This window comes from Hyperolius riggenbachi, chromosome 6 (assembly GCF_040937935.1).
Source record: "Hyperolius riggenbachi isolate aHypRig1 chromosome 6, aHypRig1.pri, whole genome shotgun sequence".
In the NCBI taxonomy this organism is placed as follows: Eukaryota; Metazoa; Chordata; class Amphibia; order Anura; family Hyperoliidae; genus Hyperolius; species Hyperolius riggenbachi.
The window spans coordinates 202,335,927-202,360,483 of NC_090651.1; the positions used below are offsets into that span (position 1 = coordinate 202,335,927).

General features: G+C 43.6%; 1 protein-coding gene across 3 annotated transcripts in view; it reads left to right on the forward strand.

The window, feature by feature from the left end:
- SC5D (sterol-C5-desaturase) overlaps positions 1–14,036 on the forward strand; it is a 36,735-nt gene extending 22,699 nt beyond the window's left edge. For all 3 annotated transcript variants that reach the window (XM_068240303.1, XM_068240305.1, XM_068240304.1), the window contains exons 5-6: positions 10,121–10,221; positions 13,195–14,036. In XM_068240303.1, coding sequence (XP_068096404.1) covers positions 10,121–10,221; positions 13,195–13,605 — 512 coding nt within the window. In that variant the 3' untranslated portion in view covers positions 13,606–14,036. The remainder of the gene's footprint in view (positions 1–10,120; positions 10,222–13,194) is intronic.
- Positions 14,037–24,557: the final 10,521 nt, after the last annotated feature.

A 24,557-nucleotide genomic window follows, 5' to 3' on the forward strand; every position in this document is an offset into this window, starting at 1 on the left:
TGGTTTCCAGACTACTCTTCACGGTGTAGGGCCCCCAAAATGCCAGGGCAGTATAGGAACCCCACAAGTGACCCCATTTTGGAAAGAAGACACCCCAGGGTATTCTGTGAGGGGTATGGTGAGTTCATAGAAGATTTTTTCCAAGCTAGTGGAAATAGATTTTTTTGTTTTTTCTCAGAAAGTGTCATTTTTCCACTAACTTGTGACAAAAAAAATCTTCTATGAACTCGCCATACCCCTCACGGAATACCTTTGGGTGTCTTCTTTCCAAAATGGGGTCACTTGTGGGGTTCCTATACTTCTCTGGCATTTTAGGGGCCCTAAACCGTGAGGAGTAGTCTGGAAACCAAATAACATTGACCTGTGAAATCCTAAATGTACTCATTGGACATACTCAGGAAAAGTAGTATAATGTTTTGGGGTGTCTTTCACATTCCTGTGTGAGAAATATCTCTGTAAATGACATTTTTTTTTCAATTTTATTTATTTTCTTACAAAAAAATTGTCATTTACAGAGATTTCTCCCACCCAGCATGGGTATGTGTGGAAAGACACCCCAAAACACATTATACTACTACTCCTGAAAACGGCAATGCCACATATGTGACACTTTTTTGCAGGCTAGCTGCAAAAAGTTGCCCAAAGTCCAATGAGCAAATTTAGGCTTTACAGGGGTGCTCACAATTTATCCCCCCAAACAATGCCAGGACAGTAAAAACTCCCCAGAAATGACCCTATTTTGGCAAGAAGAGACCCCAAGGTATTCCACGAGGGGCATAGTGAGTTCATATAAAATGTTATTGTTTGTCAAGTTAGCTGAAAATTACACTTTGTGAAGAAAAAAATTAAAAAAAATCAATTTCTGCTAACTTGTGACAAAAAATAAAATCTTCTATGAACTCACCATGCCCCTCAGTGAATACCTTGGGGTGTCTTCTTTCCAAAATGGGGTCATTCGTGTGGTCTGTCCTGGCATTTTAGTGTCTCCGCAATCATTACATGTATGGCCAGTATTAGGAGTTTCTGCTATACTCCTTATATTGGGCATACGGGTGATGCACTTTTTTTTTTTTTCCATAAAAGAAAAAATGAACGGCAAAGATTCTTGCATTCACATTGATCAATGTGGATGAAAAAATATCTGCCGAAATATGTGAAAAAAAGAGGGGCATGGTGTTTGCCAGGGCATAGGAGCACCCCCCACAGATTGTTCCAAACCCACTCTGCTCCTATGCCCTGCCAAACCCGATTAATCCATGCACATCGATCGATGTGGATGAAAAAAACGCTGCCAATTTTGATACAAAGTGCTTGCCAAAGCATAGGAACTCCACACCGCCCCTCAGCTCATATGCCTCTGCAAACGTCTCTTACTGCGGAGGAGAAATCTCATCCTGCAGCGCTGCATGCACTCACTTGTGTGTAACCTGACAGACGCGCAATGCTTCTGTCAGGATGCACCATCAGTGTTGCAGCTGGTTTGCCGAACCGTTCGCTCGGTCCACCTGGAAGGGTAAAGGATGGAAAAAGAGAGAGAGAAAAAAACAAACAAGCAAGCAGCAATGCAATAAATTAACTTTGATAAACTTTATTGAACATTTTTAACCAAACATTAACTTTTAACTTTTTTGCTTACCTGTTTTGTTTTTTTGTGTTTTTTACTTACCTTCTGAGGACAAACTTCTCCTTCCCCCATGGGACAGTGTGCAAAGCGCAAATTGCACAGAGATGTGGCGAAGTACACTATGCACTTTGTCCCAAGTGAAAGGAGAGGTTTCTGGCAGCCCTGTGTATTTGGGTCTCTTGAAAGCTGATGTCTGGTTTCACACTGCATATTGGCGTATGCGGTGGGTCGCGCCTGCCGCACCACATGCCAAAAACAGACCTTCAGGGAATACCGCGTTAGTACATGGTATTCCCTGTCCGGCATTTCGGCCAAGTAATCTTTGCGTCGCCATCCGGCCGACGCAAATAGCCGCATGAGCCGCGTGGTAGTGTAGGTATGCACTATCATTAAGTCACACTTTCGACGTAGTAGGGACCGCAAAGTGGGACTTTCGCTAGGCAATTTGTCGCAACGCATCGCGCCAGTGTGAAAGAGCCTTGAGACCTTTGTGTGCCTAGTACTGTGTCTCGCATTCCCTACTCTAATAGTGCACCTGCTCGTGGTACCTCTCGAAACACTCCCCTATGCATAGGGCAGGCTGGTCAGGACAGAAGGGACAATAAAAACGACGACAACGTTTTCTTGGGGAACGGTGAGATGAGGTACCTGGTAGTGTCTTTCATGTAGCTGGCTTACTACATTTTGGGGTTGGGCCACGGCTCCTCCTGGATACAGGAGTTCCGAAACGATCTCTTCCTGAAATTGAAGGAAGGATCCTTTAGTTCTCTCAGCCTTAGTGTAGAGAACAAAACTGTTGTAAATTGCCAACTGAATCAAATAAACAGATGCTTATACCAGCGTCTGGTTCTGCAAGAAACCAAATAGGGAGCCAACATCTGGTCGTTGAAGTCCACCGCTTCCATGTTAAAGTTATACTCGTGGACGGCGAGGGGTTTTTCAACAACCCCAGTTGCTCATTGAATTTGGACTGTCGTGTCTGCGTGAATGGTGGACAGAAGGTAAACGTCCCTCTTGTCCTTCCATTTCACCGCTAGCAGGTTTTCATTACCCAAGGAAGCCTTCTCCCCCCTGTGCAAGTCAGGTACTAGTGAGGCATTGGGGGAAGCCCCGGCAACTAGGCCGCACGGTGCCACAGCAGCGAATTCCGAGTAGCTGTAAATGCTGATAGAGGGCCACGCTTGTGTAGTAATTGTCCACGTAAAGATGGTACCCCTTCTGGAACAAGGATGACACCAAGTCCCAAACAGTCTTGCCACTGCTCCCCAGTTAGTCAGTCCATCCGACCGGCTCCAATTTTGAGTCTTTTCCCTCATAGACCCTAAAACAATATGTATAGCCTGTGGCCCTGTCACAGAGCTTATACAGCTTGACCCCATACCAGGCGCGCTTGCTTGGGATGTTCTGCTTAATGCCAAGGTGCCCGGTAAAATGTATCAGGGACTCGTCTATGCAGATGTTCTGTTCAGGGGTGTAATCATCTGCAAATTTGGATGACAGGTGATCTATGAGGGGCCGAATTTTGTGGAGCCGGTAATAGCCAGGGTGGCCTCTTTCATGACAGGTTGTATTGTCATTGAAGTGCAGGAAGCACAGGATGTCCTCAAAACGCGTGCTGGACATGGCAGCAGAGTACCAAGGCATGTGATGTATTGGGTGTGTAGACCAATAGGACCGCTATTTATTTATTTTATTTTTTTTTTAGACCCATGTTGAGGAGAAGACCCAAAAAGATTTTAAATTTGGAAACTGTGACCTGTTTCCACCAAAAAGGCTGGGCATGGGAGCTGTTCGGATTGGCGGTAATAAATTGTGTGGCGTTACGGCTGGTCTCTGCCATGACTAAGTCGTAGAGATCCTCGGTGAAGATCAGATGAAAAGCATCTAGGGCCCATCCTAGATGATCTGTCTCCACCTGGACTCTAGACTGGGTGGTGAAAGGGGGCACTATGGGTGCGGCGGAACCAGGGGGTTGCCAATCGGGATTTGCCAGCACCTCTGGGAGGCTAGGGATACTATGGGCCCGTCATTGTAGTGGCTACGACCGGGGTCTTACTGCACGTGCCACCGAACCAGTTTCAACTGCCATGCTGGTGCTCGCCACTTCACCAGGGTCTACGGCAGTACTGGTTCCAAGTCCAGGATGTGCTGCGCTGCTGGTGCATGCCTCACCATGAAAACCTGGATCAGCGCTAACACCACTCTGCTGCCCTTGAGGTTGATCCTGCGCCACCTGCAGTTCACTCACATGGGGTCGGGTACGCCTGGCGCTAGCAGGGACCCCAACCTCGTCATCCTCGCTATCGGTCAGAGAGCCACTGCTATCTACAGGATTGTATTCTGAGTCGGATGAGAAGTCCCAATCACTCTCAACCGACTCTTGCAGGGAATACCCCTTTCTTGCCATTTTGGGCTGCTAAATTTAGGGGGTATTCCTCTGAGACTACCCAGGAAAGAGAGCACACCTACTTAGCAAAAAGGAGTGCTTGTGAAGTAAAAAGCTGCAGTCGCTCAGTTTTGAGAATTAAAAAAATAAAAAAAATCAAAGCGGATCTTTAGAGCGCCGCAGCTATTGTGTTGTCTTTGTGCAGTGATCAGAAAAAAACAATTTCTGTCACTGCAGTGGGGCGGGCTGAACGCAAGTGCGGCCGAACAATCAGGCCTGATCAGGCAAGCACTGCGTTTTTAGCGGAGCCTACTCTAAGGTGACCCTAACAGTACTGATCACTTACAGATACTACATAGTGACAATGCTGATTAGTGACAGTGATGACACTAATCAGTGACTAGTTAGTGACTGCGGTGTAGTGGGCTGGACGCTAACTGCCACTAACTACCTAGTGGCAGTTAGATCACTAGGATAGTGGCAGACCAGATGTCAATCACAGTGCAGCTGTCAGATGCCAAAGGATGTAAACGGATATCAATCACAGGGCAATCAGAGATGATCAAAGGCCAATCAGAGCTGGTGACAGGCAATCAGATATCAATCAACAGTGCACAGATAATAAGATGTCACTCAGACCTCAATCAGAGCTGGGGACAGGTGACCAGATATCAACCAGACCTCAGTCAGACGCCTGTCAGGGCCAGTGAGGGTGGTAGTGAGGGGTGATCAGCGGCGATGAGGGGGGGGGGGGTTAGGGAGCAGGATCAGTTTGCAGGCTTACATGCAGGGCTGCCTTCCTCTCTGATGGTCGATCTGGGAGTGCTGTGACCACCAGAGGAGGCAGCCAGTATAATACAGGTTGTCTACTAAACAACCTGTATTATGTTTTCCATAGGCCAGATCGTAGATCCACAGTCCGCCGTCGCTGCTAATTGGCCAGCGGGCTGATGACTGAGAGGGGCCGCAAAGCATGCCAGGCGATATGCGCGCACGTGATCACCGGCAAAACAGCACTCCAGGACCTGACGCCAATTGGCGTTAGGCGGTCCTGGGGCTGCCGCCACGCCCATGGGCGTGGAGCGGTCGTAATGTAGTTAATATGTATGTCAAGAGGGTATATTACTGTCACTCAGACAATACAAGTGGATGGGACTGTTTTCACTTGTCAGGATTTCTGAGCGTTTTTCTGTGCAGAAAAAATCTGCACGGCAGAGCCATCAAAATTTGCATACCGCTGTGCGATTCGCATACAATATATTTAATAGGAAATTCTCATACGGTTTTGGTATGCGAATTTTCATGCAAATTCGCATACGATTTCGCATAGAAACAATGGAAAAGCACACAGGCACTGCCATGGTTAAATTCGCATACATAGTCATCCATGCGAATTCGCATGATAATTTGCATACAACCGCATGCGAAATTCGCATCCGCATGCAAATTCCGCGGTGATTCCCACTGCACAAGTGGAAACGGGCCCTTATAGATGAGTTCTGTGTGATGAGTAAAAGTTATTGGCACTATACACTATTATGGTTACCAGGAATTAATTGATTGATTAATACTCATGACTGGATACATACACAAAAATTCACAGTTGCACAATAATGCACAAAACCACTCCTGCCTCAATAGGCATATACAGTGAGATGAAAAGTTTTGGGCAACGTTGTTCATCGTCATGATTTTCCTGCATAAATCGTTGGTTGTTACGATAAAAAAATGTCAATTAAATATATCATATAGGAGAAACACAGTGATATTTCAGAAGTGAAATTAAGTTTATTGCATTTACAGAAAGTGTGCAATAATTGTTTGAATAAAATCAGGCAGATGCGTACACTTGTGCACTGTTGTCATTTTATTGATTCCAAAACCTTTAGAACTAATTATTGGAACTCAAATTGGCTTGGTAAGCTCAGTGACCCCTGACCTACTTACACAGGTGAATCCAATTATAAGAAAGTGTATATAAGGGGGTCACTTGTAAGTTTCCCTCATCTCAGAGCCGGATTAAGGCCAAATAGGGCCCTAAGCAAAGTAGCCAATTTGCGCCCTCTCCCTCAACAACCCTTTAAAAATTGTACTAAAAATGTATTTTGTTTAAAAAAGAGCGAGGTGAATTGGAGAAGAACGAAGGATGGCACCAGGGCACAGGAAGTGCCAAGGAGTCCAAGGGGAAGCCGGAATGGATTACCATGCTAGTGGGGCAGTGGCATATCTAAGGAAAAGGGCGCCTATGGCAAGCACTAAAGTTTTGCCCCTTTTTGGGAATGGAGGGTGAGTTGGTACGTGTCTACCTAATTTCAAATTTTTGCTGAACAAAAAGTAAGAAAAAAAAGCAAAAAAAAAAGCACACCAATCTCTTTATAGACAGACACACCACTACAAGTGACAAACACGCCACAGCACTACAAGTCACAGTGACAGACACACCACACACACAGCTCTACAAGTCACAGACTCCCCCACACACCACAGCACTACAAGTGACAGACACACACCACACACAGCACTACAAATCACAGACTCCCCCACACACAGCACTGCAAGTCACACACACACCACTGCAAGTCACAGACACAAACCACACACAGCACTGCAAGTGACAGATACACACCAAACACAGCACTGCAAGTCACAGATTCCCCCCCACACACACAGCACTACAAGTCACACACACAGCACTACAAGTCACACACACACCACACACACAGCTCTACAAGTCACAGATTCCCCCCCCCCCCCCACAGCACTGCAAGTCACAGACACGCACAGCACTGCAGGTCACACACACACACCACAGCACTACAAGTCCCAGACACACCACACACACAGCACTACAAGTCTCACACACCACACAAAAAGCACTGCAAGTCACACACACACCACACACACAGCACTGCAAGTCACAGACACCACACACACAGCACTATAAGTCACACACACCACACACACAGCACTACAAGTCACAGACACACAGCACTACAAGTCACAGACTCCCCCACACAAGCTATGTAAACCTAAGCTTGTGTGGAGGAGTCTGTGAATAGTAATGCTGGGTGCCTGCATGCTCTCTGCCTACACTTCTCCATTGTCATACACAAGTTTGAAATCTCACCTAGCCCAGGATCTGTGTCCTCGTGTGCTGTGCAGTGGGCGAGATCAGGGAGGTGGCTGCAGCTGGGGGCAGCGACGAGACACAGGCTTTGCACAGCTCACTGGGGAAGAGAAGGAGGATTCTGGGCGGGGCTGCTGCAGGCTGACTCTGCTTGACTCGTCTGAGTTGTTCTTGGTGCCGATGGAGTCTGAGAGGGGGCAGAACTCGAGTGCCGATAACTTTCTGGTGACAGGCTCCTGTGATAGCCAAAAGTATGGACAAGTGGCACCCTAATAGCAGTGTGGAGAGTGAGGTGCCCAGGGCCCTTTAGACTGTAACTCGGGCCCCAAGCTAATGCTTGCAGTGCCTGGTTGAAAATCCGGCCCTGCCTCATCTTCTAAATTTCTTTGAAGAGTAGCCACATGGGGGTCTCAAAACAACTCTCAAATGACCTGAAGACAAAGATTGTTCCCCATCATGGTTTAGGGGAAGGATACAGAAAGTTTTCTCAGAGATTTCAGCTGTCTGTTTCCACAGTTAGGAACATATTGAGGAAATGGAAGACCACGGGCTTAGTTCAAGTCAAGGCTCAAAGTGGCAGACCAAGAAAAATCTAGGATAAACAGAACGACGAATGGTGAGAACAGTCAAAGTCAACCCACAGACCAGCACCAAAGATATACAACATCATATTGCTGCAGATACGGTCACTGTGCACCCTTCAACCATTTGGCGCACTTTACACAAGGAGATGCTGTATGCAGAGAAAGCCTTTTCTCCACCCACAGCACAAACCGAGCCGCCTGAGATATGCTAAAGCACATTTGGACAAACCAGCTTCATTTTGGAATAAGGTGCTGTGGACTGCTGAAACTAAAATTTTGTTATTTGGGCATGACAAGGAGGAAAAAAGAACACAACATTCCAAGAAAAACACCTGCTACCTACAGTAAAATATGGTGGTGGTTCCAGCATGCTGTGGGGCTGTGTGGCCAGTGCCGGGACTGGGAATCTTGTCAAAGTTGATGGACACATGGATTCCACTCAGTATCAGCAGATTCTGGAGTCCAATGTCCAGGAATCCGTGACAAAGCTGAAGCTGGGCCCGGGGCTGGATCTTTCATCAAGACTGTGACCCTAAACTGCTCAAAATCCACTAAGGCATTCATGCAGAGGAACAAGTACAATGTTCTGGAATGGCCATCTCTGTCCCCAGACCTGAATATAATTGAAAATCTGTGGTGTGAGTTAAAGAGAGCTGTCCATGCTCAGAAGCCATCAAACCTGAATGAACTAGAGCTGTTTTGTAAAGAGGAATGGTCCAAAATACCTTCAACCAGAATCCAGACTCTCATTGGAACCTACAGGAAGTGTTTAGGAGCTGTAATTTCTGCAAAAGGAGGATCTACTAAATATTGATTTCATTTCTTTTTTGTGGTGCTTACATTTACGCACCTGCCTAATTTTTGTTTAAACAATTATTGCACACTTTCTGTAAATAGAATAAACTTCATTTCACTTCTGAAATATTGCTGTGTGTCTCCTATATGATATATTTAACTGACATTTTTTATTGTAACAACCAATGAATTATACAGAAAAAAACATGATGATTAACAACATTGCCTAAACTTTCGCATCCCACTGTACAATAGTGCAACAGCAAAACAGCTCTTGGCAGACTATGTGAGTAAATAAGATCTGTTAAATACAGCAATGTCCCTTTAAGCCTTGCCAAGTCAGCATGTAAAGGTAGTGAAGGAAAGGATATTACCTGTGAGCGAGTAGTGAGGTGCCTCGAATCCCCCTCGTTGTTTTTATTTGGCTTTTTTCTCTTAAGTGAAACTTTATCTGCACTGGCCACAAGTATTGGGTATTTTTATTACATGTTCTGATATGGATGCCTTTCCTCTTTTGCATGTTAAGTTGTGGTACATCCATTTAGGCACTTATCGGGGTGCAAATAATTTTTATTTGAATTGGCTCATTCTTTGCTTTGCGATTTATTAAGTAGGAGAACTTTTACTTTAATTTTTATGAATGAACTTGGCTCCTGATTGGAGTCATGTTCATTCATTCTCAGGTACTTTAATTAGCTCAGGGAACACGTTTCCATTCACTAATTACCAACATTTAAATCCCACCGTGAATGCACTTGTTGCTGATTGACGGGACACGTATATGTTCTGATTGATTTAAAGAGATTTAAACTGGCATCACCTGGCGCTGACACTGGTCCAAATGTATTATTTAGACTATAAGACGCCCAATCCAATTCACTTTTTCTCCTTGGTGAATTTTCACATCTTATCAATAAAATGCCTTTTAAGCCACAGGCAAGCAAGAAAATACTCAATTTTGACAATAATTTTTCACCTACTCTATGGTACTTTTTCAGTTGCAGAGTGCTGAAGCTATTTAAACAGGCGCTGAATTTCTCTCCTTGGAAAAAATTTAATTGGATCAGGACCCCATTTTTGGGGAAGAAAAAGTGAATCTTATGGTCTGAAAAATACAATACACAGTCCAGTGACACTTTATAGAATTTTAAGGGTATTTGCTTACCTACTTACAAAAAATTCAAGAGTCCTTTTCATAATGCCGATTCTCTTGCTGCATTACTTTCAAAATCATTCACATAAAGCAAGTTTACTTAGATGTTCTATCACTAGACATTTGTGCACTTGTTTCAATGTATTTCGTGGAGGTGTGCAGAACGATAAAAAGGGTAGAATGTACACTAGTATAAAATGTGTAGGTGAGGAGCATTCATCTACTTTGTCCCAGTATTGACACCATAGACAGTATTCTTAGTTGGCGAATGGTTTCCACAGAAAAGCATCCCCAAAAGTAGATGGTTTTGGCAAAAGGTATTATTAAAAATGACATGGCTAATGTGTAACAAATTACTGGATAAGATTTCACTTATGACAGATACTTTTATTAGCTCAGTTTGATGGAGACTTGGCACATATTGATTTGGTATGCTATGTTTAACCTTTAGGCTGGTCTGGAGTGATCTTCAGTATGTTCTCCTTCCTTTTCTTCACTGATATGTGCATTTATTGGATCCATCGCTTCCTGCATCACAAACTCATCTATAAGGTACGTGCAAAAAGCAAGAAATATGTGGCACTCAAATATTGTAAAAGTGATAAAGATACGATCTCGGCACGCTCCGCCGTCTGTAGCTGTGTCATGACCTGGAAAAGCTTAATGCCTATCGGTGTAGGAAAAAAGCGTGAATGACTGTATTTGCAGAGGAGGAGGAGGAGACAGGCACCCCCTCCATTGCAGTGATTTCTTCACCATCCATATGTCACAGATGTGGGGTACAACATTCACTGTGTTACCACACAGACCACAGCATGACCAAGCTTCTACAGAGATGTTAAACAGCCGTCACTGGTTCTTTTTGTGTCCTTGCACCCACCTCCTCTTACATTGCCCATTCAAGCTGGATGGTAACACAGTGGATGCTGTACCTGTGCATGGTGGATTAAAGTGTTCACTGCAGTGGGTAGTGCCTGTCGCTTGTTCCTTTGCATATGCAGTCATCTATAACATAACTAATCTGAAAGCACAGAAAAGGGTAAATGGTGGGGAGAGGCACACCTTTCCGTAGTATTCGGGTGCATAACCACGGATGTCAAGCCACATCCAATAGACAGTCCAATAGTAGAAGAAATTGATTAGCACTCCAGCTTCTCAGTGAGCAAAAGTTTTATTCTCCAATTACATGTCAACACTTAAGTTAACAATTGTTTCGGGGCCATCAAGGGTCCCCTTCTTCAGCACAGTGAGACAAAATGTTTTCCAGAACATTTTGTCTGCACTGTTCTGAAGAAGGGGACCCTTGATGGCCCCGAAACAATTGTTAACTTAAGTGTTGACATGTAATTGGAGAATAAAACTTTTGCTCACTGAGAAGCTGCAGTGCTAACCAATTTCTTCTACTATTGATAGCACAGAGAAAGACGGGTGGAAGCACCAACCTAGTTAGTCTAATATACAAATATTTTATACATCTGGGCCTTGCTGCGTGTGCTCATATAGTTTCAGTTACCATGGAGAAGCAGAAAGGTGGACATCTGTAAAATGTAATTTAAGCCATTGAAATTGGAGGGTACCGTTTTCACTGTGGCTAGAATCAGAACAGTCTGTGTTTATTTATTTGTTTTTTTGTTCTTTTTTTCTTACTAATTGCGCTTTGTACATGTTATCCATAAGCAGTTTCTCCTGTTCTGACCCTCAGTGCTGCACATAAAATGTCTGCTAGGAGCAAGTCAGAGGAAAACCTATAATGCTTTATTTGAGCTCTTATCTGACTGTGATCACATGTAAAGAAGCTTCACTGAAAACTCCACCCAGTGTAATTCAGCATTGTGAGTGGAGGCGAGTTTGGGTATGCTCGCCATACTTATCCGACCAGATGCCAGCATTAAATTTGCAGTGTGGTAATTGTGGTGTTGTGGACTGGCAGCTATTAAGCACTTTTTGCAACTCCCAGTTTTTGGCTTCCTTCAAATCTAAATAGTCCGACTACAGACTCCTCTTGTTGGTTTTGTATCCCTAGCATACCTACAGTTGCCTCCACTCAAGCTGCCAAATCTGGGGTGATGCACTTTCCCCGGCCTTCCCATGAATGCCCACATAAGTGGAATGACAGTAGTATTAAGGGGTGTGAAAAAAACCCAAAACATTAAGCACCTCCCCACAGTTCAGACCTATAGGACCCTGCTGTTGTAAGTCTAGCCTGAAATGACTAGCTCCGTCACAGAACATTGTATGGACATAGTATCAACCTCCAGAATTATTGCAACCTCCAGAATTATGGCTACAATAAGAGATTCGGGGTGTTTCCCCATACTACCTGTTGTGTTGGCTCCACTCAGTCTGGAAAATGTTTCTACTGCTGCACATTTTATTAACCTGTGAGGAGCTTGTTTTGAAACAACGCCCTTTCAGGCAACCATTTTCTGGCTGATTGCATTGAACTTTAAAGGGATTTTCTGTTGGGCTACATTCAGTGGTGGGGTGCTTTGTGTCGGAAAATATAATCTCGTTGCTGATGCAATCCAATTATATTGTGATGGTACATTCACATCGGCCCGTTAGCAGTGCAGAGAAATCCATTGGCATAATTTAGTATATGTACATATAGTACCTAACATGCATGTTAACAGGTGCAGAGAAGCATAATTTATATATACTTCACTGCTTGCAAGGCTCGTAAAATGCAAAATGGGACTTTTCCCCTCCTGCTACGATCCTGCTTTTGCAGGATGTGCAACGTATGCTTTATGTTGACAGGGTTCTATTGACAAGTCAAGCTTTCACTGCTACTGTACTTTGTTTGCATCTGTGTGTGTTTAAATTAACCTCCCCGGCGTTCTATTGAGATCGCCAGGGCGGCTGCGGGAGGGTTTTTTTCTTTATAAAAAAAATCTATTTATTTCATGCAGCCAACTGAAAGTTGGCTGCATGAAAGCCCACTAGAGGGCTCTCCTGTTGCATATTTCTGATCGCCTCCGGCGATCAGAAGTAACAAGAAGGGCCACGATAAGCGGCCCTCCTTGTTTTGCTTTTCTCGTCGCCATGGCGACCAGCAGAGTGACGTCATGGACGTCAGCCGCCTCCGATCCAGCCCTTAGCGCTGGCCGGAACTGATTGGTCCGGCTGCGCAGGGCTCGGGCGGCTGGGGGGATCCTCTTTCGCCGCTGCTTGCGGCGGATCGCCGCAGAGCGGCGGCGATCAGGCAGCACACGCGGCTGGCAAAGTGCCGGGTGCGTGTGCTGCTTTTTTATTTGATAAAAATCGGCCCAGCAGGGCCTGAGCGGCACCCTCCGGCGGTAATGGACGAGCTGAGCTCGTCCATACCGCTCAGGAGGTTAAGGAGAACTCTAACATGCATGTTATAAGGTGATGGGAAGCTCTAGCATTTTCGGTGTCAGAAAAGCTAGCAAGTCGGTGGCAGAAAAGCCAGAATTGAGATGGTAGTCCTAGAGATCACACATTTAAATGTAATGTTAAATACAAGATTACCCTTTATCTCTAAAAATGACTTTTCTGTTTCAGACTATCCACAAACCTCACCACAAATGGAAAGTGACCACACCATTTGCTAGCCATGCCTTCCACCCCATAGATGGCTTTCTACAGAGTCTTCCATATCACATCTACCCTTTTCTCTTTCCCTTACACAAGATCACTTACCTAGGCCTCTACATCTTTGTCAATGTCTGGACTGTTTCCATCCATGACGGTGATTACCGTGTGCCAAAAGCTCTGGAAAGCATAATTAATGGTGCTGCACATCACACTGACCACCACTTGTACTTCGACTATAACTTCGGGCAATACTTCACCCTCTGGGACAAAATAGGGGGCTCTTACAAGAACCCCTCGGCCTTGGAAGGAAATGGACCCCATGATATTTGCCGGAAGCTAAAAACGGACAAAAACCTTGATGGAAACAAAATTGATTAAAAGAGCGACTAAGAGACAAAGTGATAAGGAGGGAGAGGTGATCAAAAAGAATGTACACACATCTACTAGTAAGGACCAAATTACAGTTAATTACCAGCTTAACAAAGACAACATTTGTATACAGTATGTTGAAACTGAATTGACAGTACTGCAAAGACATCTCTAATCTAGTAAAAGCTTTGCAGTGAAAATTCAAAAAGCATGTGACTGCAAGTTTTTTGCTTTCATGAAACACTTGCAAAGTGTTACAGATCTGAAGAATCACATGAAGCAGCCAGAAAGTAATTTGAGGAGATTTAGGGGCAGAGTACATAACTCAGAACAAGGTAATTATTTTCAGAAATGTCATGACCTACAGATCACAAATGTTCTGGTATTAGAGCATTGGTTGCTGATATAATAAAGATGTATTTCATATTTTAATAAGATAACTATATAGTGCAGACCTTTCTTTATGATTGCACCTTCTAATATTAAAATAACCATACCTACATCCTTTATATTCTACTCTACATAGCCCTTTCTTTATTTTGGTGAAGGGAGTAGCAAATGTTCATTAATGGGAAAGTGTAGAGATGTAGCTTAATTGAAATAATTTTACCTGAAAAAACATTTGCATTATAAAACGCATACTGCTTATTTGCCAGCCTGCTCTGTAATGCGGAATAGCTGTACAGAAGGAAAGTGGTAATCCTTTTCACTGACAACAGTCTTGCTAACTCCATAGCTTCCTATCCGCTCCTAAAATCATAAGTGACCATGATGATTTTGCCTGTCCACCTTCTGTAAGCCCAATTGCGTGTTCCTCTACCTCACACTTATCAGTTTACACTGCTGACTTTTCCACTACAGGCTTGCTTTTTAGTTTTCTAATTGTGTTTTATTTCTCAATTATAAGACAGCTATAAGGTTAGATTGCAAATAGAGTTGTTTGAGTGTAACTTCATTGAACCCAGTAGATTTGACAGTTGAGAATAGCAGTAAAGGACAACTTTCACAAACCTTTGTGAAATTTCAAGTGCATTTTGTATTAGCTGTACATTTGTCCCAGAAAATAAGTAAAAGGCACTATAAATGCACACAACATGTTCATTGTTTTTCTTTCTTCTTTTCAAAAGAACTCCCAGAAAAGAACCTTTACAATGGTACTGTGCTGGAAAATCAGTGTTGTCCTTTGCACACTATTCTGACAGTTGAAGTGTGCCTCTGCCATCCAGGGAGTGGTCTTAAAAATAAAAAAAATTCCTGAGAACGGCCCATGAGATGTCAGTTCAAAATCTGTCAGATCTGTCACATTTCGACTGCCTACTATATGTGAACGAACATAGGAGAGAAGTTATTTATATTGCATTTTGCACTGGGACAAATGTACAACTAATTTACATTTTAAATTTTAGAAATTCGTGTGATAGTGCTCCTTTAACCACCCTGGCGTTCTATTAAGATCGCCAGGGCAGCTGCATGAGGGTTTTTTTTAAATAAAAAAAAAAATATTTCATGCAGCCAACTGAAAGTTGGCTGCATGAAAGCCCACTAGATGGCGCTCCGGAGGCGTTCTTCTGATCGCCTCCGGCGCCCGGAATAAACAAGGAAGGCCGCAATGAGCGGCCTTCCTTGTTTTGCTTAGATCGTCGCCATAGCGACGAGCGGAGTGACGTCATGGACGTCAGCCGCCTCCGATCCAGCCCTTAGCGCTGGCCGGAACTATTTGTTCCGGCTGCGCAGGGCTCAGGCGGCTGGGGGGACCCTCTTTCGCCGCTGCTCGCGGCGGATCGCCGCAGAGCGGCGGCGATCGGGCAGCACACGCGGCTGGCAAAGTGCCGGCTGCGTGTGCTGCTCTTTATTTCATGTAAATCGGCCCAGCAGGGCCTGAGCGGCACCCTCTGGCGGTAATGGACGAGCTGAGCTCGTCCATACCGCTAAGGTGGTTAATAATTGGTATTTGGTCAAGTGCTGGTCATAAGCAGCTAGCTTGGTGTCCCACTGTGAACATTTAAAAGCATCACCCTCGACAACTGAGTTCACTGAAGTAACCAGATCTCAAGCACATTTGTGTATTTTTTTTTCTCTTTATTTGTAAATTTGTTTTTTAAAAAAATGTCTTCACCAATGCTCACTGCAATATCCCTTTTAGATTTGGATCTGCACCACCCTGCATATTGTAACTTTATGTATGATCATTTTAAACTGTAACTGCTCTGGTCTGAAAAACCTTGACATTCCACTTTTCAGGAACTACATATTTTTGATTGCCCTCTCCGCAAGTTCAGCTACTCTGGTTTCTCCCAAGTGCAATAAGACACCTCTCTTGCCTACTGAGATATTTTTGATAGTGAGAGGTTCTAGTTATTGCATTGATTAATACAGTTGTTGGCCTGCCTGAGAGCCCCAGCATAAAGCAAAGAACAGTATTTGTTCCTGGGACTAGCCTATGTAGGGGGGGTAAGTTTTACATGTACAGAAAACTGGTAGATACAGTTTGTTTATTTTCCTTGAAATTCAAGCTTAAATTGAGCATAAAATAAGTTCACAACACTTATTTGATTAACTAATGGCTTTCTTGTGAAACAGGTGAAACTACTATCTGGTTTTCAGTCAGAACCTCATCTGTGAAACGTTTTTGTTCTTTGTGACTACAACAACCTGTTTCAATCCAGGACCAAAAATATGATTGGCGTTTCAGGACAAACATTTTAGTTAATACCAACAGCTATTCTCACATACAGTGACAAACTTTAATACAAGGCACAAACTTACGCAAACGTCAAACTTCAAACAAAAGCTAAATATCCCACAAATCACAAAAAGGCATTGGGAAACTTGTATTATTACTCACTATATTGATACATGATCTTTATAATTACATTTTTTTGTATTCATGTTAATTTCAAAGCGGCTGTGCCTTCAGTGCTTTATAAACTTAAATTGCATTTCAATTGCTGGTAGCTCAAGCGATTTTGTCCATTCCAGAACCATTTAAAGAGAATATGAAGCAAATATAAAAACAAAAACCAGATACTCGCCTAAGGAGAGGGAAAGCTCTGGGTCCTATAGAGTCTTCCCGTTCCTCCTACGGTGGCTGCGTTCCAGCGCTGGATCCCCCTTTGGCAGTCTCTCCAACCGATGGGTCAGAGACCGCTCACTTTAGCTATTGCTGGAGACTTCTGCAGTTTTCGGGAGTCCAACTGTTCTCGAAGCAGGACGATTTGTACTGCACGCATACTCACTCATGAGCAGTACAGAGCGGCTGTCTTTAAGAGTACTCGGTCTCCTAAAGATTGCCACTTTTTGGCTACAAACCAGTAGCGGAGGTTGGGGTGTAGTTTTTTTCTGTGGGCTCAAGATTGTGGATCTCTCCATATGCAAGGCCACCTGCTGCAAATTGATTTTTCTGTTAAGTTCCCAGTAGATTTGATCAATCAGCCAGGAATGTATTGCACAACATGTCAGAAAAATTGTAATTTTGTTAAATTCTTTAAAGTGAACCTTAAGCCAGGATCGTTTTTCAAAATGAAGATATTACCTTAATCTTCTTTCCCAGCCCTGCAATTTCGCTTGTGTAGCGCCGCTCTGGAGCCTTTAGTTACGTTGTTACCGGCAGGGTGATTAATTATAATTTATTCAAAATGGCGCTGCTGGCCGGAACTATTTCCGGGTCAGCCAGCGCTTGTTAGCTTCCTGCGTCTCCTGCCTCCTAGCTACGCTCGCTCATGCACTGCTTCTATGCAACGCAAATTGCGCCGTGCGCGCGCACGCTTCCAATGTTCCGGCACTCGCACGCTTCCAATGTTCAGGCACTCGCACAGCTCAGTACAGGCAGCGGCGCCGGCGGCAGAAGGACCCAGCGAGGAAGGAATGATTTATGTGTTTACTATCCTGGGTCATTCGCCGTCAGGCGCCGACAGGACTGGCTGTCAGGGCGGATTTATGGGAAACAGAAGACCAGATAAGAAAACAAACACTGCGTTGAGACTCTTATCTGGCTCCTCTACTGTGCACACTGTCAGGTTTAAAAAAAAAAAAAGGTTGGCTTAAGTGCCTCTTTAAAATGTATCGATTAGGCAGGATACAAAATAAAATCTGTCAGTTGGAGGTGTTGCAGCAGGGCTACCAGGCAACTGGTATTGTTTAAAAGGAAATAAGTATGGCAGCCTCCATATTCTTCTCACTACAGTTGTCCTTCTGTTCAAGGAAAAAAGAAGGGAATACAGAGAGCCCAATATAGTGTAGTATGTACAATAATGGGCAATGAGAGGTACAGTGGAGGAAATAATTATTTGACCCCTCATTGATTTTGTAAGTTTGTCCAATGACAAAGAAATGAAAAGTCTCAGAACAGTATCATTGCAATGGTAGGTTTATTTTAACAGTGACAGATAGCACATCAAAAGGAAAATCGAAAAAATAACCTTAAATAAAAGATAGCAACTGATTTGCATTTCATTGAGTGAAATAAGTTTTTGAACCCCTACCAACCATTAAGAGTTCTGGCTCCCACAGAGTGGTTAGACACTTCTACTCAATTAGTCACCCTCATTAAGGACACTTGTCTTAACTAGTCACCTGTATAAAAGACACCTGTCCACAGAATCAATCAAGCAGACTCCAAACTCTCCAACATGGGAAAGACCAAAGAGCTGTCCAAGGATGTGCGATTGTTCGAAAATGGAAGGAGCACAAAATGACCATCAATCGACCTCGCTCTGGGGCTCCACGCAAGATCTCACCTTGTGGGGTGTCAATGGTTTTGAGAAAGGTGAAAAAGCATCCTAGAACTACACGGGAGGAGTTAGTGAATGAACTCAAATTAGCAGGGACCACAGTCACCAAGAAAACCATTGGAAACACATTACACCGCAATGGATTAAAATCCTGCAGGGCTCGCAAGGTCCCCCTGCTCAAGAAGGCACATGTGCAGGCCCGTCTGAAGTTTGCCAATGAACACCTGAATGATTCTGTGAGTGACTGGGAGAAGGTGCTGTGGTCTGATGAGACCAAAATAGAGCTCTTTGGCATTAACTCAACTCGCTGTGTTTGGAGGAAGAAAATGCTGCCTATCACCCCCAAAACGCCGTCCCCACGGTCAAGCATGGGGGTGGAAACATTTTGCTTTGGGGGTGTTTTTCTGCTAAGGGCACAGGACAACTTAATCGCATTAACGGGAAAATGGACGGAGCCATGTATCGTGAAATCCTGAACGACAACCTCCTTCCCTCTGCCAGGAAACTGAAAATGGGTCGTGGATGGGTGTTCCAGCACGACAATGACCCAAAACATACAGCAAAGGCAACAAAGGAGTGGCTCAAGAAGAAGCACATTAAGGTCATGGAGTGGCCTAGTCAGTCTCCGGACCTTAATCCAATAGAAAACCTATGGAGGGAGCTCAAGCTCAGAGTTGCACAGAGACAGCCTCGAAACCTTAGGGATTTAGAGATGATCTGCAAAGAGGAGTGGACCAACATTCCTCCTAAAATGTGTGCAAACTTCGTCATCAATTACAAGAAACGTTTGACCTCTGTGCTTGCAAACAAGGGTTTTTCCACTAAGTATTAAGTCTTTTATTGTTAGAGGGTTCAAAAACTTATTTCACTCAATGAAATGCAAATCAGTTGCTATCTTCTATTTAAGGTTATTTTTTCGATTTTCCTTTTGATGTGCTATCTGCCACTGTTAAAATAAACCTACCATTGAAATGATACTGTTCTGAGACTTTTCATTTCTTTGTCATTGGACAAACTTAAAAAATCAGTGAGGGGTCAAATAATTATTTCCTCCACTGTATATGCTGATCAACTGCCAAAAGTGTTATGCTGTATGGAGCATTGCAACATTGCTGTTTGATATTCAATAGATTTCTTGCTGAAATCTATTAAAAATGGATTTTCTGTGTGTGATAGGAATTGATCCTTCTCTGATGGAGATTTAGATCAGAAAGGGATTGATTGTTTTTCCACATTGAATTGCAATCTATGTGTGTACAAACATACTGCACACTAGCCAATTATTTTACAGAGTTTTTTTCCAACGGATTTGACCTTCACTTTTTATAATATCTCTGAAGACCATGACCTTCAGATTTCAGTTGTAAACGCCACTAAGCATCTTCTCTCTTGTAGGATTAATTATTACTCTGGATCTGCTTTGTGGAATTTCTCATTTCAGTCTGATGGAGGTTATCTATTCACATTCTGCAGATGCAAACAATCTCTCGACAACCATAGTGTTTGTGCAGTGGTCATCTCTGCATCCTACTTTTTTATTTGATTAGTGACCCTTTTAAAAATTATAAATCACAGTACAGGTGGTCATACACTTAAGACTACCAGATTTAACCATCACGTACATACCTGTCAGATTAAATTTGATCTAAGAGGGATCTAATACTGTCACACTCTTGGCATATATGAATTGCTCTGGCTACAAAACTGGTCAAGAACTGAAACCAAAAGTCTGAGTAAGTACTGTATAAAGGTTGTGGGATGTTAATGTATAATGAAGTTGCATGAAGCGGTTAAATCAACTTCTTAATTCTCATTATTGTGAGGAAGAATTATCTTACTACAGTTCCTACAATATGCCTTCAGGTGTGTATTGCTACATTACAAACCATTTCCTTTTCCATACACAAAATAAATAGAGGTCTAAACTTCTCTAAGTCTGAGTTACTAGGTTTTTCCAAAACTGAAGCTGTCCTGCAAACTTGTCCTGGATTTTAGAAAATTATTGACTTTTATAGGGTTGTTAGCCCTCAACTGGGTTCTGCCAAACCATGGAGAGAGATTCAGGAATCATAGCTTAGTAGCAGTTGTGTGACTGGAGTCAGACAGTGCACCTCAGACAGTGCACCTACAGTGAGAATGTCTTTTTCGTAAATAAATCTAGGACAGTCTGTACTTTCATATTTACGTTTTCATTGTGAGTGCAAGTTAAACAGAAGCCTAGGACAGAAGGACATTGTAAGGAGAATAGAGGCGCCTCTGAGGCGCTTATCGTGACCTTGAGACTGTACTGTGTGTACTCCTATATGTTATTGCCTAAAGAAGCGGGAATATACCTGCGAAACGTGTTGCACTGTTTATTGGAGTATATATATATACACTTGTTTGTATTAAAATTGACGGTATTATGTCTACTTCGGGGAGATGACTCCACCAGCGCCTCCCGAGGAATTTTAAAGCTTTTAATACATTTTATTCTTTTGGCGCCTCTGTTCTCCTTACAATATCAGAATCCACCCCTGGTGGAGGGGTTGAATCCTCCTTTTCTTCTCCCTATCTACAGAGAGCGACATCTTAATCCTGAGTGAGGACAGGTCCAATCTCCTCACCTGCCTATACAATGGTTACCTATATGGTAACCCTGACGTGTGAGTATATTCATTTATATACCTCTCATTACCCATTATTGTACATACTACACTATGTTGGGCTCTCTGTGTTCCCTTCTTTTTTCCTTGAACAGAAGGACAACTGTAGTGAGAAGAATATGGAGGCTACTTATTTCCTTTTAAACAATACCAGTTGCCTGGCAGCCCTGCTGATCTATTTGGCTGCAGCAGTGTCTGAATCACACTAGAAATAAGCATGCAGCTACACCTGGTCTATTGCATGCTTGTTCAGGGACTATAGCTATAAGTATTAGAGGAGGATGAGCAGCAGGATAGCCAAGCAACTGGTATTCCTTCTTGCTGCAAGGAACCCATTTTAATCGGTCAGACATTAGATTTAAGAAAAACCTTAAAATCCTCTGAAAAGCTGTTTAACCACTTGAAGACCACAATGGTAAACCCCCCTAAAGACCAGGCACTTTTTAACTAAAATGGCCACTGCAGCTTTGAGGCCAAGCTGCAGGGCCGCACAACACAGCACACAAGTGATTCCCCCCCTTTTTCCCCCACCAACAGAGCTCTCTGTTGGTGGGGTCTGATCGCCCCCCTTGTGTTTATTTATTTTTTAATAAACATTTGTTTCTTTTTTTTATGTTTTTAACTAATTCTTCATTTTTTTTTTCTTTCTAAGAAATCCCCTCCATCCCCCCAGCCGGCCAATCACGCGATCGGCTGTCATAGGCTTCAGCCTATAAGAGCCGATCGCTCTCTTGTCCCCCAGCGGGACAGCCGTGTCACACAGCTGTCCCCAGCACAGCGCTGCTGCTTATCGCAGTACTGTACAAGCCGTTTAACAACCTCCCGCTCGGAGACTGAAGAGGGGGCGGAGCTCCGCCCTCCGAGCATGAGATGCACGCGATCTCATGCAAATTAGAGCCCCAAGACTTGAGCCAATTGGCGTTAGGCGGCCCTGGGGCTGCCGCCGCGGCCACGCCCATTGGCGTTAGTCAGTCGGCAAGTAGTTAATATATGGAAAAGTTGATCAATGTTCAGAGGCACAGACACTAGTGGTATTTAATGTTTCTGTAGCTTTGTACTGCTTTGCATGGTACTAAAACAGCAGCATGCCTAGCTTACTCCACAGCAGTCACATACCACTTTATAAGTGTTGTGTCAGTAAGAGTTTTCTACAGTACTTGTTTTTCAACAGTTTATTTAGTAAATAATTGTAAAGAAAATGGAAGGTAATAATGCATCTAAATCATCTGTCTAGAATTCATTGAGGTCCATATCATATTAAAGTACATTATATAAAGTAAAGGAGAAGGTGACTATGTAATTTCCTGCTGCCCTGGGTTGAAATATCAGTTGATTGAAAACATCCTTATCTTGTTTGCAGCTCATATTACACTGTGTGGATTTTGCCCTATCTAGATAAAGAGAACTGTGTTCCTTTGTATTTTGGTTGGCCTGGAAGCTGTGCAGAAACTAAGAACATGATTATACTGTACTGTAGCACAATGGATGGTGCCCATATAAGAGTTCAGTTTGCTTTCCTTTTTTAAAGCAAACCTGAAGCAAAAATAAACTTTTGATATAATGAATTGTATGTGTAGTACAGATAAGAAATGGCTATAAAGCCGCATCTACACGCGTAGATGCGGCCGCGGTGTTCCTTATCAATCGAGCCGCTGATGCGGCTCGATTGATAAGATCCGACAGGACGGATCTTGCTTCCGCCGATTCCCTGCTCGCTCCCACCGCGAGGGGACAATGGCTGGGAATCGAGTGGAAGATAAGTGGCGTCGGCAGGGACGAGCGGGGAATCGAATGGGGACGCGGCAGGCACGTGCGGGGACGCGGAAGAGGCGATCCGGCGGCTAATCCAGCCGCCGGATCGCTACAACATCTCCCCGTGTAGACGGGGCTTAAAGCAAAGAAAATTGTCTCGTATTGTTTTCCAGTACAGGAAGAGTTAAAAAAAAAAAAACTTCAGCTGTTATCTATGCAAAACGGCTTCTCTGAGGGGAGAACCAGAGACCAAGCATCCTCATGTATTTTATTACATTTATCAGTGGGAACATGACAAACACTTCCCCTGCTTTTAGTTTCATTCTTCTCTGCTAAATCTGCCTGTTATCAACTGATAAGAATCCCGGACTGAGCATTCAGTCTAGGTTTGACCTAGAATCATTATAGCTAAATCAGTCTTCTGTGAAGTCTTTTCAAGCCCAAGCCTGCCCCCTCCTGGCTCAGCTTTCCTGCTTTGCGTACTCAGAGCCCTGATGACTGGGAGGAGCTGCTGCTGTCGAGAAAGACGCTCTCAAACAACAGACAAGTGTGTGATCTGTGTGCACTGACTGTACATTCATCATGCAGCTTCTTTTTACTGAGACACTTCCTGCAGGCAGCTGCACAGCATACCAGAATAATGAATGCACACAGATGAAAGGCAGTAGCAGCAGCCCTGCGTGTTTATAGTCTCATAGAGCCTAGACAGCACATCAAGAACAGCTCATAACCTGGAAGCAAAATGGCTATGAGCCGGCGGCCATATTGTTTTTTTTCTTGGAGCAATAATGGATAAAAAAAAAACTCAAAAAGGCACACCAGAGCTGCGAAATTATCAGGTAAAGCATTTATTCTTTTCAAGCTATCGACTGATATGTTTGTTTTGTGTGAAACGTTCATTTCTGGTTCCCTTTAACCCACTGGCTCGAATACAGTCCTGTTTTCTGAAGCACTTAAACAGCAAATACACATTGGGAGATCGCTTGAGATGAGATTTTACTGCAGAAAAGTTCAAAGGGTCATTATTTCTGGTTTGTTTTATAGTTTAAAAGACTGTGTGCTTTTAAAACTGCAACTTTGACAGAATGCTGCAGTATTTTTTTTTTTTTTTTTTTTTTTTTTTTTTTTTTTTTTTTTAGCTACATAACTGAAAATGAATCGTGTGAATGAAATATGAGTCTATTTTCTTTGATACTAATGTTCTATCCCTTATCCGTATTACACATACAATTCATTATATCATAAGGTGTTTTTTATTTTTGTTTTTGCTTCAGGTTTGCTTTTAATGAGAACCTGAGGCGGACTTTTTAAATCTTAATAGGACACAGAGGTATGTTCTGTGCACAATGACATGCCTCTGTGTCCTTCTATTGCCGCTGCTAGCCCCCCCCCCCCCCCTCCCATGGCTCTTCTGTCCCCCCTGAAAATAGCGCCAGGCTAGCGACAATCTGCTTGTCGCTAGCCCTCCATATACCTGCAGCTTGTCGATCATTGTCCTCCGCATTGCCTCCTCCATTACAGGCTACCCTCGCCGCTCCCCGCCTCCGCTACCTTTCTCCAATCGGAAACTAAGCCACTATCCAGGAAGTACTCCTGAGTTACAGCTTCCGATTGGAGGAAGCTAGTAGGGGGCGGCGGAGGGAGCCTGTAATGGAGGAAGCAATGTGGAGGACGATGATTGACAAACCTCAGGTGAATAGATGGCTAGCGACAAGCAGATTGTTGCTAGCCTGGCGCTATTTTCAGGGGGGACAGCAGAGCCATGGGAAGACTAGCAGTGGCAATAGAGGGACACAGGCATGTCATTGTGCACAGAACATGCTTCTGTGACCTA